The sequence below is a fragment of the Palaemon carinicauda genome, chromosome 15, assembly GCF_036898095.1.
Source record: "Palaemon carinicauda isolate YSFRI2023 chromosome 15, ASM3689809v2, whole genome shotgun sequence".
NCBI lineage: Eukaryota > Metazoa > Arthropoda > Malacostraca > Decapoda > Palaemonidae > Palaemon > Palaemon carinicauda.
Window position 1 is genome coordinate 46,026,692 of NC_090739.1, and position 15,138 is coordinate 46,041,829.

Below are 15,138 nucleotides of genomic sequence, written 5' to 3' on the forward strand. Positions count from 1 at the left end.
AAAGTCTGCAAGTCAAGCACCACTAAACGTATCAAATCTATTGTCTTTTCAAGTATATTGGTAAGTACGGTACCTGATAATAAATGTAACCAAACGATATTTACCTTACATTTTATTAACATAATTTCAACTTTTAACTATGCGAGTCCAGCTGACAAAATGTAAACAAAATTAAGGTTACGTTCTCGGCAACCAGTGTTAACGATAGTATATCAAAGCATTATTTTTGTTTAGTATAGTACAGTATACGGTATATAATAGCTTTATTTTTTCCCCAAGGGAGTTCAAGGTTTGCACACATAGGCTGGGTTCATTTATAGGCAGTGAAAAGCCTAACTTTCGGAAACGAGTCTGCAATATTTTCTGTAATATATTTTAAACAGTATAGATTTGCTTTACAAAGATTTGTTTTGTATAGAACACGGTACTTTATATAAAAAAACTCTCTCTCTCTCTCTGTAACAAATAAAATCTTAGTTCACATTCGGCAACCTGAGTTTAAGAATGGAATTAACATGACTATTGTTAGTTGTGGTGAGCAATTCCTCGCTTCAGGTGGTACAAGAAACAAAAACAAGGCATTCGATTACAACAGCAGATTTTCTCTCTCTCTATGGTGTTATACAATACTTACATTTTAGATGAAGAAACCAAAATCGGTTTCCCTAAAAAGTGTAAATTAAAAAAAATTATAGTGTATAAAACCATTTCAATCGTAGCTTAAAACATGGCATCCAATTTTGTCAAAAAAGCCACTATTTTTCAGGATACATCATTTTATTCTAGAAAATTGCTACTATTTAAATAGTTAATTTTGGTTTAAAAAAAAAAAAAAAAACATTTATGTACTTCTGTTTTAAATTTTGAGGGTGTTTTAACAATCGAGTATGCCGACTTATTTTTGTTTTACTTTTAGCTGTGATCAAATCAGCTGATGTCTAGCTGCCGTTCTCAAGAATACAGTTTGTGCATACGAATAAAGTAACAAAGAATTGTTTATACTATTTCTTAACTTATTCAAAAAATCTATACAGTTATTATTACATAAGCACCAATGTGTTACAACCTATCAAATTTCTAGTTTAGTCCATTTAAAACTATCATTATCATCTCTCTCTCTCTCTAACAAATGAAATCTGTTTCTTCACAAAGTTTGTTATATTAAAAATCAATCATGATTCAAATTTTCCTTACTTTCTCCAATCTCGCACCATCTCTGTCACATCGTACGTTATGGCACTAACCCAATTGTTCGATGACTTTAAAAACTGGCCTAGTACTTTTTTTTTCTTTTTTTTTTTTTTGCAGATGGTTCCATAATTGAGGTGGGTACAAGCTGACTTATAACTGTAGTTAGGAAAAGTATTTTGGATATGGAATGGACAATTATCTTTCGTAACAGTTTAGAATTATCATAAATTATCATACTGTCATCAGCAGCTGTTTGCTATTGTTGATTAAACGCTTTCCTGTTTTGCTACGTACATAGGAATTTATATGGATATGTTCAGTAAAATATTTGTAATAACATAATATTTACTAAAAGCTCTTAATATCACTGGTTATCACCTAGATCATTTGTGGTTAATTTGTTCATTATGAAACAAATGGAAGGTTTCCGTTTTAGGCGGCATGTTTGGGAAAAACATTATATAAATCGCATTAATTTAATTTATTTCAAAGTTCTAAGAAAATTAAGTAACACAACATTGATAGTAACACAATCATCATATAATCAATACTTTGTAAATAACGTAAACACAGATGTGTAAATGTGTTCGTTTCTTCATTATGATCAGAGATGCACGTAAACAAAACAACGGCTTCCTTTTTTTATTGTGCTTTTAGGCGTGCTTAGGAAATGCATGATATAAAATTGCCTTTATTTCATTAATTTTGGGTTTTCAATGATACAACAAAAGCAAGTCTATACAGTGATGGTTTTGCTATTCATCAGTTGTCTTATAGAATAGATATGAGTTAAACTTATTAAAATTTGTCCTAATTTCAAGTTGTGTTATAAGGGGAAATATACAGTATATACACTCATCCTAGTTGTAATTTTAACCTTTTTCAAGTTATTAAAACTTTAAAACATTTCAAATGTTTATTTATAAGAACAGTCTAATATTAGAAAAAAATACAGTATAGTACATAGAAAGTATTGAAAATGGGTAGTAAACACGTTTGAATAGGCAAGTTGCTGTTTGCCATGGTGCTAATGGAATTATTCCTGTTAAGTTTCAAAATATGCAATTTTTCATTTATGTGGGGCCATTGATCGACCAAATTATTGCATAATTCGGAACTCTACTGTATCTTTTGCTTTTGAAATGCCCATGTACAGTAGTAGTAGAATACCTTCTCAATATTAAAAAATGTGGTATAATTTTTTCTACTTTCATTATACATTGTTATGGCCAGACTGATAATTATAATTTTTTTATCTTTCCTGAATTTGTGACTCTACAGCTTCATCATCGGAGGGCCCATCATTTTACTTTATACATTGCCTTGTGTGTATCATTACTGCATAGTTAAGCTCTCCTCTCACTTTTCTGATCTAACATTTACCTTGAAAGGTTTTCCTTCTGACTGATCAGTTTATTACCCTCTCAGAAAATAGTTTTATTCCTGATGGTTCCCATTTTTTTCCACATTACATCTTCACAAGGTCAATTTTAACCTCTTCAGATATCACATCCTCTATTGGTTAATCTACCATGTGAATGATTCCCTTCTTTCCATTCATATAATTTCCAAAACACTACCCAAATCGTTCCAGGACCTAACTCCAGTTAAATTTATTTCAGCACTGTTATCTTTTACATATATTGCCCCTTTTATACCTTTTCCATCTTTCCTTTGCCGTGTTAATATTTAGATTCCATTCCTCATTTTACTAACAGGGCATTAAGTATAAAAAATGTTAGCAAACCACTAATAACTATTTGAATATATATTTCTATAAATAAGACCTTTGACACAAATAAAATGTATTAAAAAAAATAAATATTTACACCAAATTTTAAGTAAAGACATTTGAAGTTGTACTACATAACAATTCTGTTCCCCAGTAATAAATATACAATCCTATATGTACCAAATTATGTTGAACTTTCTTAAACTTTCTATAAATGGTAAATTCAATACATAAAACTAATAGCATAAGCAGTCAATAAACATCTTTCTGGTGCAATAACAAGCAATCCAGAAAAATTACAGTAAGTATAAATTTAAGAATAAGAAAACCTACATCCCTATAGAAAAGGCAAATTAAAATTATAGAAACATTCTTCTACCTGTCAATAGAAATCCATTAAAAAAATAACATTTTTCAAAAAAGCATTCTTTGAAGTATTTACTTACAAAATCCTTTTATTTCAATGTTTATATTCATTAAAAAAATATAGCCTGACTAAATCATCAGTGTCACTCATACAGTACATATATTGGTATGTTGAATGAAAAATTACAATTAGAACACCTCAGGAGACAACAAAAATATCCATTACTGTACTGTACCTTTATACATGATGCAGTACTTCACAAGGTAGACAATGTGTTTGGTATGGATGCTAGTTGCTGCACATAAATGTACCACTTAACCAGCACATAGATTTCATTTTCATCTAAATATTATAGTAAAATAAATTACTGAATTAAAAAACTGGGGGAAATTCTTACTGAATAAAAAGTACCATATACAAAATTAGGAAGATCTGCAATAACAATTTCTAAAATTATTGAAAAAAAGGGAAAATGTCATAATACTTTTACCAACATAGACTTGTTATTGGCAGTTATTGAGGACATTATCTCCAACAATACTTCTCTATTCATGAATAAAAGGGCCACAACATTCTTAACTAAGGAAGGCAACAAAACATTGCTAATTTCAATAGTTAGTTTCAATAACATAGAATACTCATTCAATTTCCTCCCTTGAATTTTATACTTCCTTCAAATATTACTCAAATGGGGTATACTGTAAAGCTGTGAAAGCTGCACAGTTGTTCTCTAGCTTTAATATCTCAACAAAATTAGCAGAACATGATATTCTACTTCGTCATATGTATTCATCAGTCAATAACCTTACATTGTGCATTCCATAAAAAGTTCCCCTGAATAAATACCTGGGTAATGAATAACCTACAGGAGGTTTTGTTCTTTTATAGATCCATTTGAAATAAATAATAAAGTAAAATAAAGTACATCCAAGAATAAACATAAGCAAAAATAACAAATACTGACATAAGCAGTACAGTGATAAATTTTGCAGGCAGCAAAAGATTGTTCCAACTTCTGAAACCTTTAAATTTTACAGTTTAGTGCAACTCCATTCCAAGAAACAAAGTGAAAATATCACAAGAACTAAAATACTTTATATTACCCATACATTAGTATTGTAAACTCAAGGTTCTTTGGCCCCTTCCATGTCTAACACCAAATGGCCTTCAATACTTGCAACCAATTTCAGAGAAACAATAAACAAATGTAAAATTTTTGGTCTCTTCTAAACCTTATTAACAACTGATCAATTTCTGCCCTTTACTTTCTGGATAAAAGTTCTTTTGCCATATTCCTCCAATTAGTGACTTTGCCTGGAGGAAGGCCAGCTGTTATTGGGTCTCCCCGAGTAACATAGTTGTACGGGCAATACTTGAGAGTATGAGCATTATCACCTGTACCTTTGCACAAAGGGCACACATACACTCTCAACACTGGGCACTGACAGAGCCCACGCTTGTCCTGTGGATAATAGGTATAATGGTAAAGATTTCAAATGGGGTACTTATTCTATCAAAAGCAGAAGAATGCTACTTACTTTAGTTTAAAAAATACTAGAGATAATGTAATAAGACATTATAATATATAATAAGCCTAATTAAATCTCAAAACATCCTTCACGGGAAAACCGGTTTTTATAACAAAATCTTTTGTTTCAATAACTAACCAATAATCATGTGCTAAATGCTTCTAAATCCAGATTTTTTAACAGAAAATAGAAAAAAAAAGTGTTCTGGACTTCATACTGGCCATCCCAGTGTGGTGTGGCCACTTTGTGTCATATGTCTTTCTAATTGGCACAGTTTAAAAATGATAATTTCAGAGATAATTCATATTTTTCCCTAATACAAACCTGTAGTTATTCATGTAAACATTATCTTTCGGCAAAGCTGGAAGGTAGCTATTAGACTAAAGTGCAGCGGCAACCCTGCCTAACCACTTGTGTGGGTAGGCCGGGGTTGGCTCGCGGGTACCCATCCGCCACTACAGTATATATACAGTATACAGTGTACTATCACGGCCATAAGCTAAGTCACTTTTTAATTGCAGGCGGGACTTCTGGGGGACAAGTGATAGCGGGCCAATTTATATAAATAACTACAAGTTTGTATCAGTTAGGGAAAAATGCAAATTATCTCCGAATTTGTCATTTGTTTCCATACCAACAAACCCTACGATATTTATGTGGACGACTTATTCTTGGGAGGGTAGAAGTCCTAATTCTGGCAAGGACATTGACCCGGGTTTACCTAGTACAGTATATGACTGGTCTAGGGAAAACCTGGACATCTCGCTAAACATAAAAGTGAGCATGACAGCAGCCTAAACAATTCATTGTTATGAGAGATATGAACATATTGTATGCACACATTCTGAGTTTATATAGGAATTAACAGACATTTCCCATTGCTTACTTCGCGGGAAGCAACGGGGACGTGGATAGTATATTAATTTAGGACTATACTAGGCTACACAAGGGAAGTGATAATTACCTGCAGAGGTTGAAGCCAGCTTGCAGAGGGACCCATGGTGCTGTACCTCAAGGGAGGGGAAGATGAAGTAAGGAAAATGCCAGACATACTCTCTTTCATCCAAGTCTTAATCTAAGTAACCAATGCCCTCAACCATCTGCTACTTGTATAACAAGAAGCCCGAGGTACTCTGAAACCACTTGTTGAGCAGCCACCAGAGGACCAATAGCAAACGTATCGCATCTCCTGTGGGTCACATCTTTTTAGTGGGCTATGAACATAGTTTAACATTTCCACACGCCTCACTGTAATATTTGCAACACTGAATTGTTGCGTTTGAATGCCAGGGATATACTGATACTCCTGACATTATGGGCTCTAGGTCGTCAAGCCAGAGGAGAATCAGGGACTAGAGCCCTTTCAATTACTTGGCGTATCTAAGAGGAAATAGTGGTCTTAGTGATCCTCCTCTTAACCTTCTAAAGCAAACGAAACGTGATGTTAGTCGGGGTCGTGTTTCTGTAGTGTGTTTAAGATAACATCTCAAACTCCGCACTAAGCACAATAGCAATTGATCTGGATCATTGGTTACAGAATGTAGATTCATAATCTGAAAAGAACCGAATCTAGGGTCCAGTACCCCTGGATTTCAAGTCTTGGCAATGAACTCAGGAACGAATCTGAGTGTCACCTCCCCCCATCCCTTTGAATGGGCGATGTCATATGAGAGGCCATGAAGTTCGTCGACACTCTTTGCCGGGGCTAAAGTGAGCAGGAAAGCTGTCTTCAAGGTGAGGTTTCGGTCAGGTGCATGGCGTAATGATTTGTAGGTGGTCCTTCTAAGGACCTCAAAATGTGAACCACGTTCCAGGGAAGAGGCCTGATCTCTTGACTGAGGGCAAGTAATCTCATAACTCCGTATGAGTAAAGAAAGCTCCAACGAAGAGGAAATATCCACTCCTTTCAGCTTAAAGGTGAAGCTCAAGGCTAAGCGATAGCCTTTCACCGCCGAGACTGAAAGGAGCTTTTCCTACCGAAGGTATACTGTACAAGAAACTCAGCTATTAATGGAACAGAGGCATCGAGGGGAGATATTCCTTCCACAACACCAACCACAAAAGATTGTCCATTTTGCCTGGTACACAGAGGCTGAGGACTTACGCCAAGTATCTGGACATTCTCTTGGCATCTCGTTGTGGAACCCTTGTAGGTGAACTGCTGATAAGTGCCATTCGTTCTTCCTTGCCAGGTAGAAGATGGCTAGTATCACATGGTTGATGTGAGGTGATCTCGAGCCTTGCCGGTTTAGACATTTTACTATCGCTTCGTTGTCCAGGACCAATCTGATGTGGATTGCTCTCCAAGGGGATAGTTTCTTCAACGTCAGGAAAACTGCCATAGCTTCCAAGATGTTGATGTGAAAGGCTTTGAACTGGTGCGTAAAGCTGGTGCGACCAATTCCCCTGCACCTTTCTCTAGTGAGAATGGCCTCCCCATCCTTCTAAGGAAGCGTCCGTGTGTATCACGACTCATGGTTGCGGTGGTTGCAGGGGAACTGTCCGTGCTAGGCTCTTGGCTCTTGGCATCCTTGGTCTCTTGGACTTCTTCTTCGGTTGGGGCCTTCATCCGGAGAAGACTTTCTCTTCGACGACATGCCCCACTTTTGGAGAAGGTTCCTATTCTCCGTGGCGGCCTTGTCGACGATCTCCTTGACCAAGTCATTGGGGAAGAGATCTTTTCCCCAAATGTTGGAGGCAATCAACTTCTCCGGTTCGTGTTTGATCGTGGCTGAGGAAAACACGAACTCCCTGCAGGCCCTCCATGCTCTGACGAAGCTATAGAAGTCCTTCGTCAGGGTTGCCAAATGGGTCTTGGCTAGGATCCTGAATACACCTGGGGTCCTCTGTTCCCCAGCCATTGTCTCCATGATCACCTGGACGGAGAGAGAGGCAGCCAGCCTCTCTTTCGTATCCTGTTCTCGACGAAAGAGATACTCGGATAGTTTGGGGAGGTTCTCACTAAACTGGCGTCCAGCGATGTCGGCCTCCAACTTTTCAACAGAGAAGGTTAACTGGATGTCCTTCCAGTCCTTGTCATCGGGGTGTAAGGTGAGGGAGAGGGGACTACATTCCTCCAATGTAGGGCAGGGTTTCCCTGCCTCCACCGGCAAGAAAAGACGGGTGTTTCTTGCTAAGGACTGGCACCTTAGAGTTGGTGTAGCCCCTGTCCTTCAGGCAGCCTGCTACTAGGGATTGAGCCTTTGTTTGGTCAAACACGATGACCTCCTTCGGCTCTGTTTCCTCCTTGGAAACGGGTTCCGACTTGAGTCCTACAAAGCAATCCGGGTACGACTTGAAGCTAGGCCAGAATTCCACCTCTTCAAGGGGGACGGTGCCTAGCTTGTCCGAGATCACGATCCTCCCGCTGGTGATGGGCATATACTCGGCATGCTTCCACGGGTTGGTCACTGAGCAGGTAGGAAGTTCCTTGACGTTGAGCCTCCTCTGAAGCCCGCGTTGCATTGTCAGGCGAAGGATTTTTTACTTGAAATCCTCGTCCCTCTTCCTGAGCCTCACCTCGAGAATAGCCATCACGGTTTGGAATGAATCCATGGAGTCGTCTGGTTTCGTGGGCAGAGGAGTGGACGATATAGAGGGAATAGGTTCCGAGACGATAACTGACGACACAGAGGCCGCTGCAACGTCCTTTTCCTCGGATTCAGGAGCCGCCATAGGCTCCTCTTCGTGACCTTCGGTCATAAGGGTCTTCTCGGTGGTGTCTGACACCTCTGACATCCTGTCGTCCTCTAAGTGGATGTCTTGCAATGCGTCTGATACGTCGGAATTGACCGTCAGCTGGACGCATGGCATCTCAGGTCGAGGGATTACGGAATCAGCAGACGCCTTAGGGAAGAGCATAGCCCTCATCCGCTCGTTGGGAAGGTAAGGGCCCGTGGCGTTCCCTTGGAAACCAAGCACCCACTTGTGCAGTTTCTCCCGGGCGATGTCTCTTGACTCCGCAGACTGGGAAGTCTCAAACGCCTCGTTGTGCAGGTCCTTGCACGTGGTGCATACCTGCGGGTCCCAGTACCTCAAAGACCCCTGGATGACAGAGCAGCTGCACGCCAGATGGCCGTAGAAGTCCCGCCGCCGAACGCTGCAGAAGGCGCTCTTGTCCCGGATGTACTCCTGTAAAGAAAGGAAAGGTACATGAGTATGTGGAAGTCTATCATGTTAGACTTAGAGTAAGCTTAGATTAATCTTAATTTAATCTTAATCATAATATAAGATTCCTTTCCAAGTGTAAGCTTAGGATAGGTAAGCTGGAAATGAAGTAGGAAAGACACATACAGACAGTCCCCAACTAACGAACACAATAGGGACCGAGAGTCTCTTCGTAATGCGGATTGTTCGTTAGTCGTTAGTGTTAAATTTTGGTCTAGGGTAAGCGTAACCTAACTCAGATGTCTACGATTTTCAGCCGTAGAAGTCAACAAATAGCCCCATTTCATATAAAATAGGTTATTACAAATATTTTACTTTATCATATTACAGTAGTCTGTATAATACTGTAAAGTTCAGTACAGTATGTTGTTGTTAGTCGTGGCGATCAATTTCTCACGAAACAAAAACGCGGCATTCGATTACAACAGCTGATTCATCTCTCTCTCTCTCTCTCTCTCTCTCTCTCTCTCTCTCTCTCTCTCTCTCTTGTTATACAATACTTACATATAGATGAAGAAACTAAAATTAGTTTTCTTAGTGTCAATTAAATACGAAACGAAAAAATTATGCCGAGTCTACATCCATTTCAATCGTAGCTAAAAATACAGCATCCGATTTCATCAGCAAACCACTATTTTTTGGGAAACATCATTTTATTCTAGAAAATTTCTACTCTTTAAATAGTTGATTGCACATTAAGAAAGCGTGTACTTTTGTTTTTAAATTTCGGGTGTGTTTTAAAAATCGAGTATTGTTGACTTCTTTTTGTTTTACTTTTGGCTGTAATCAGATCAGCTGACGTCTGGCTGCCGCTCTTGAGAGCGTACGAATACACTAACAAACGTTTATACCATTTCTTAACTTATTCAAACCGTCTATACAGTTGATATTACATAAGCACCAATGTGTTATAACCTATATATTACATTTAAAACAATACACTCTCTCTCTCTCTCTCTCTCTCTCTCTCTCTCTCTCTCTCTCTCTCTCTCTCTGTGGGCTACTTTTCACTACCTCCCATTCCTTACCTCTCTCTATCTCTCTAACAAATGATATCTTTGTTGCTCCTCAAAGTTTCATTTATATTGAAAATCAATCATGATTCAATTTTCCTTACTTTCTCCAATCTCGCACCATCTGTCACATCGAACGTTATAGCGGTAACTTAATTGTTCGACAACTTTAAAAATCGGGCTAATACTTGCTTCTTCTCATACTTTTTATCTTAGATGGTTTCATAATTGAGGGGGGTACAAGTTGACTTATAACTGAAGTTAGGAAAAGTATTTTGGATATGGAATGGACAATCATCTTTAGTAACAATTTAGAATTATCGTAAATTATCATTCTGTCATTAGCGGCAGTTTGTTATTGATGATTAAACGAGCCCCCCCCCAAAAAAAAGTTTTCCTACTTTGCTACGTATGTAGGATTTTATATAGATACGGTAAATAATATTTGTAATAACATATTTACTAAAAGCTTTTAATATCATTATTTATCACTTTCATCATGCACGTTTAATGCCTTTGTTTGTTTATTATGATGGAAGGTTTCCGTTTTAGGTGGCATCATAAAGAAAAACATTATATAAATAGCATTCATTTCATTTATTTGGAAGTCCTAAGAAAAATTAAGTAGAACATTGGTAATAACAAAATCAACATATAGTCAATACAAGTCGGGAGTGGCGCTAATTTCAAAATTTAAACTTGCGATGAAATCTACAGATGTTTACGAACATGTTTGGACTTCCGTCAATTTGTGTTCGTATATCCGGATGTTCGTAACATGGATGTTCGTATTTTGGGGAGCGTCTGTACTTGTGAATCCTGCCCAGCCAGTTGCCATGACCCTTCTCCGCTATTAATTCTAGGGCTCCCATCGAGGGAGGCCCGAAGTAAGAATCTAGCCCATAGGGGTAGAGTAATGTAAGCAGCACCACTTCCGAGGAATCAATAGTGGAATAAGGGGGAGCCGATGAACAATCAGCGTAAAGAAAGGGGAAGGATATTAATCCCCAATTCAGGTAGGTCCGGCAAGGGACTGTGCATGGATGCACAGAGTATGCTAGAAATTTATCTATTGCATAAGTATACACCATAGTTTTCTGTCTACAGTATGTACTATACCACAGATGTACTGGCTACTGTATACAGCCATACAATGGACATTGCCGGCATACTGACAGCAAGGCTAGTGCAAGAGGACAGTCCACCGTCACAATAATATAAATATATGTGGAGCCGGCGGCAAGCCGGCGCATCGGTGGCCCGCCAGACTGCCGGAGGTCCACTGGCCACCGGCGGACCGCCGGCAGAGGGCAACCCGCCCCAGCCATCTTTCTATGTGGCAGGGTAAAGGAGAAACCCCATGCATTGCCGGCGGCCCACTGACACACCGGCGACCCCCGGCCGCCGGTGACTGAAGGCACACCTACCCTGTCATCATACTTTGTGACTGAGCGGTGACCAAGGCTATACTACAGCCGGCAGTCGGTGTGACAGTGGGCCGCGTAGTAACAGCACTAGCCCGGAGAGAGAGAGAAAACAGTGAGTGAAGGAGAGGGGAGGGCGGCAGGTACGCCACCCTAACCACGCCTTCCTCGGGAAGGAGGGTTCAAATGGAAGGGGAGAACATACCATGATCAGGCTTCCATCCAGCCGCAGCTCTGCCGGTATTAGTCGGCTAGGGCTGCGGGTGGCGCTTCATGGAAGGACCGAACACCACTCTAAAAAGGCAAGAAGGTCTCCCGCCGGCAACTAGACCTGCCGCCAGGGTATCCCAGAGCAACATTGTGCGGGGGAAGCTGAACGGTTCGACCCAGTAGGCGAAAGACCAGGAGGACCATACAACTCATCGACACTCGATGAGATGTTGGACAGCGGACAGGGGTGTGATGGCTAGGCCATCACCAAAGAACAGAGGGGGAGGGAAAGAGTCCTGTGTAAAGAGTGTAAGGAGTTGGCATAAGCCTTCCCCAGCACTCTAACAGGGGACTCTGTTTCAGCACCGGCACCGCCCCAGGTATAAGGAGAGTACATTCTCCAGCCTACGGTGGGTTAGTACAGTAAGGGACCAGCATCATCAGGCCGTCCTAAACTATAAAGAAACAGAATCCCTAAGCCTGCCTAACCTAGGCTAGGAAAAATCATATCTCCCAGCCCAGAGTAGGCAAGCACAGGACAAGTCGCTAGGCCTCGGGGAGGAGGGGTCTCATGACCTAACCAGGAGTGGTCTAGGGAGGGGGGGGGGCAGAGCCCCCTATGCCAGCCAACAGGGTCCATCAGGAGAGTTCATTCACCTTATTGGGGTAGCTGGAGGCACACGACAGTTACTCTGAGGTTCTGACCCGAACGCAAAGCTCATACACAATAGCTTTGGGACGGGGAAGAAAACCCTAGCCTAACCTTACCAGAATCACAATTCAGGGCAAGGAGGGCTAGGATGCAGCCTAGGCTACCTCAGAGGGAGGAGAGATTACCTTATACATAAAGGTAACTGGGGATGTGCGAAAGTATATTAAAGCCCCTAGGCTACTAGGCTAGGAGCAGGGGAATCGACTACCTGATTCATCGAAACCCCTTGTATACTCTCTAGAAGGAGGAAAATACCCATGTGCAATCAGCGAATCTTATATGTATAATTGCCTAATATCATCATTTAAATAGGATAACACTAGGAACACATATTATATCATGCATGAAAGTAAACTAAAGCGCCTAGGCTAGCATGCCTAGCTTCGGAAGATCGGCTACCTACATTGGCCGAAACTAAAGAATACTAACAGCACAATATAACTAATTCCTAGCAATGAAGACTAAATAACTAATACTGATAATTAGTTAAGAACTGGGACAGTCGTTCAGGCTAACTAAATAAAGTATGCGATGCGAACGACAGCGTCGGCGATGCCTCCGGTTAGGCAATAGCTCCGCCACAAAACAGTTTATTTTGAGAGAAAAACGTTACTCTACGGCCAGAGCTAATTTATACAGTATAAGAAGTGAATACTCAACTTTCCAGAGACAGAAGAGGCTGAAGATTGCGACATGGCTGCGTAAATGGCAAGAAACTGGGAAAACAACACCTGGTCAAGACGTTACTACGAAAGGAATGGAGTTGGCGGGCAGAGATGACGTCAGCAAGATGGCGACGAATATGACGTCATCCGAGTGCCCATAACAGTAACGGAGTAGGAGAACTTTGTAACAGCTCCTCCTATATCTTGCCACTTGTTCCCCCCTCGAAGCGTAAACGCTATGTGGGGTGCAGATAGCTATGTGGCGTGTCAAGAATACGTCCCGTTATTATGCGATATCCTAAAGGACAACCTTGAGGGTACTCGCACCAGAAGTTAGAATTCTGGAAACCTTTAGTTTAATTCTCTGGGAATATCCACTGTAGTCAAATATACCCTTAGGAAGCTACTAAAGGAGCCTTCCATCTGGACTACATGGCCTGAGCCCAAAAAATATTGTTCCATGATGTTGCTTGAAAAAAAAAATGACTCACAAAGGACTCTAGATGGAAAAGTACATCCATTGTAGAGTGCACTGTTTGAAACCCCCACTGCACTGGTGATAAAATAACCTTTTCTAGTATCCATACAAGCCTTGCACTGACCATCTTTTCCATGATTGCATAAACATTCAATGCAATTGATAAGCAGCTTGATGATAAAACTTTGTCATTTCCAGGTTTTTAAAAAGTTAAAATAATGGCCAGTTCCCAAACTCTCGTTAAACTATGGTCTCACCTTATTAGGTTACTAATACTTTCGATAAAAAAACTAGTGTTATTACACGTACTTTATGATAGAATAAGGAATTTCCCTTAGGCTTAGGGGTGTATCATTGTAAGGTGATGGGGTCGAGTAAAATTTTCTATCTGTAAATGGGAGATTGATTGTATTCTTTATTATATGTTTAGTTCAAATTCTTTAATTCTTCTGACTTTTTGGATACTCTCTCAAAATGATCGGCTAGTGAATTACTCATTCCACTGGATTAGTAATATATTGATCACTACTTTAACAAAAGTGGAGAATTTTGAATAAATTTGGCTGGAATTTTATAAAACATTCCTCCACATGGCAGAAGGTGGGATTTATTCACTGAAGAAACAATAGATGCCCATGTATATCAAGCTACTTCAATTGCTCTACGAAGTTGTGCTCTGCTTTTGTTTTAAGTAACAATATTCAGTTCAATGCAATTTTTTGGCACATTTTTAATACAATTCTTGTATATTTACGTAGCACCTGAATCTCTGGTGACCACCAAGAGACTGGTCATCGACAGAACAGACCTGTCATTTTTGGAATGGAATGCACTCCAACTGTGTGACGAGTTCCATTGAGTATATCAATGGTATCATCAAAGAGGTGGAGCTAGGGGAGAGTGACAGCTCCCTGCACTCTAGTTTTGGGGTGTCTGAATATGTGTGGATGTAGTACGATAGAGTAAAAGATGTGAGATTGGAAGTATGTTTACAAATAGAAGGATGGATAAATTGGCTTTTTGGGCTCAGGCCATGTCGTCCTGATGGAAGGTTCCTATTGGTAGCTTTCTAAGGGATATTTGGCTATAGTGATATTCCCAGAGAATTGACCTTTAGGTCTCGAGAATTCTAACTCCTAGCGCGAATATCCTTAAAATTTTCCTTAAGGATATCGCATAATATCAGGGGACATATATTTTGATATGACACATAGCAATCTTCACCCCGAATAGCATTTTCGTTTCAAGGCGGAAGAGTGGCGAAAATAGAAGGGGAGCTGTTATCAAGGTTACCCATCCCCCTGTACTATTAAAGAGTATCCAAGATGGCGCTCATTCCTATTTTTGTAGCGAATTCGCACGGTGGTTTTCCCTGTTGCTCTAACGTTGGTGATCGATTAATCGAGGATTTATCACGCAATCTCCAGCTTTTTATGCCTCTGGAAAGTTGAGTATTTATTCTTTACAATGTAAAATTTTTAGCTCCTGCTTCACAGAGAAATTAGAGTAATTCTATGTGTTCGGAGCTTGGCCGATCACCGGAGGCGCCATGGGCGCTGTCGTTCATGACGCATGTGTTATTTAGTTAGCAGAACAACATTCCCAGTTGTAATAACATTAATAAATTATGAAAGATATTTAGGCACAATT

The 15,138-nt window shown here is 39.8% G+C and overlaps 1 protein-coding gene across 1 annotated transcript in view; it reads right to left on the bottom strand.

Annotated features, from left to right (window-relative positions):
• Positions 1 to 2,944: 2,944 nt before the first annotated feature.
• LOC137653938 (uncharacterized) overlaps positions 2,945 to 15,138 on the bottom strand; it is a 138,237-nt gene continuing 126,043 nt past the window's right edge. Inside the window, exon 4 of the mRNA XM_068387569.1 lies at positions 2,945 to 4,752. Coding sequence (XP_068243670.1) covers positions 4,552 to 4,752 — 201 coding nt within the window. The 3' untranslated portion in view covers positions 2,945 to 4,551. The remainder of the gene's footprint in view (positions 4,753 to 15,138) is intronic.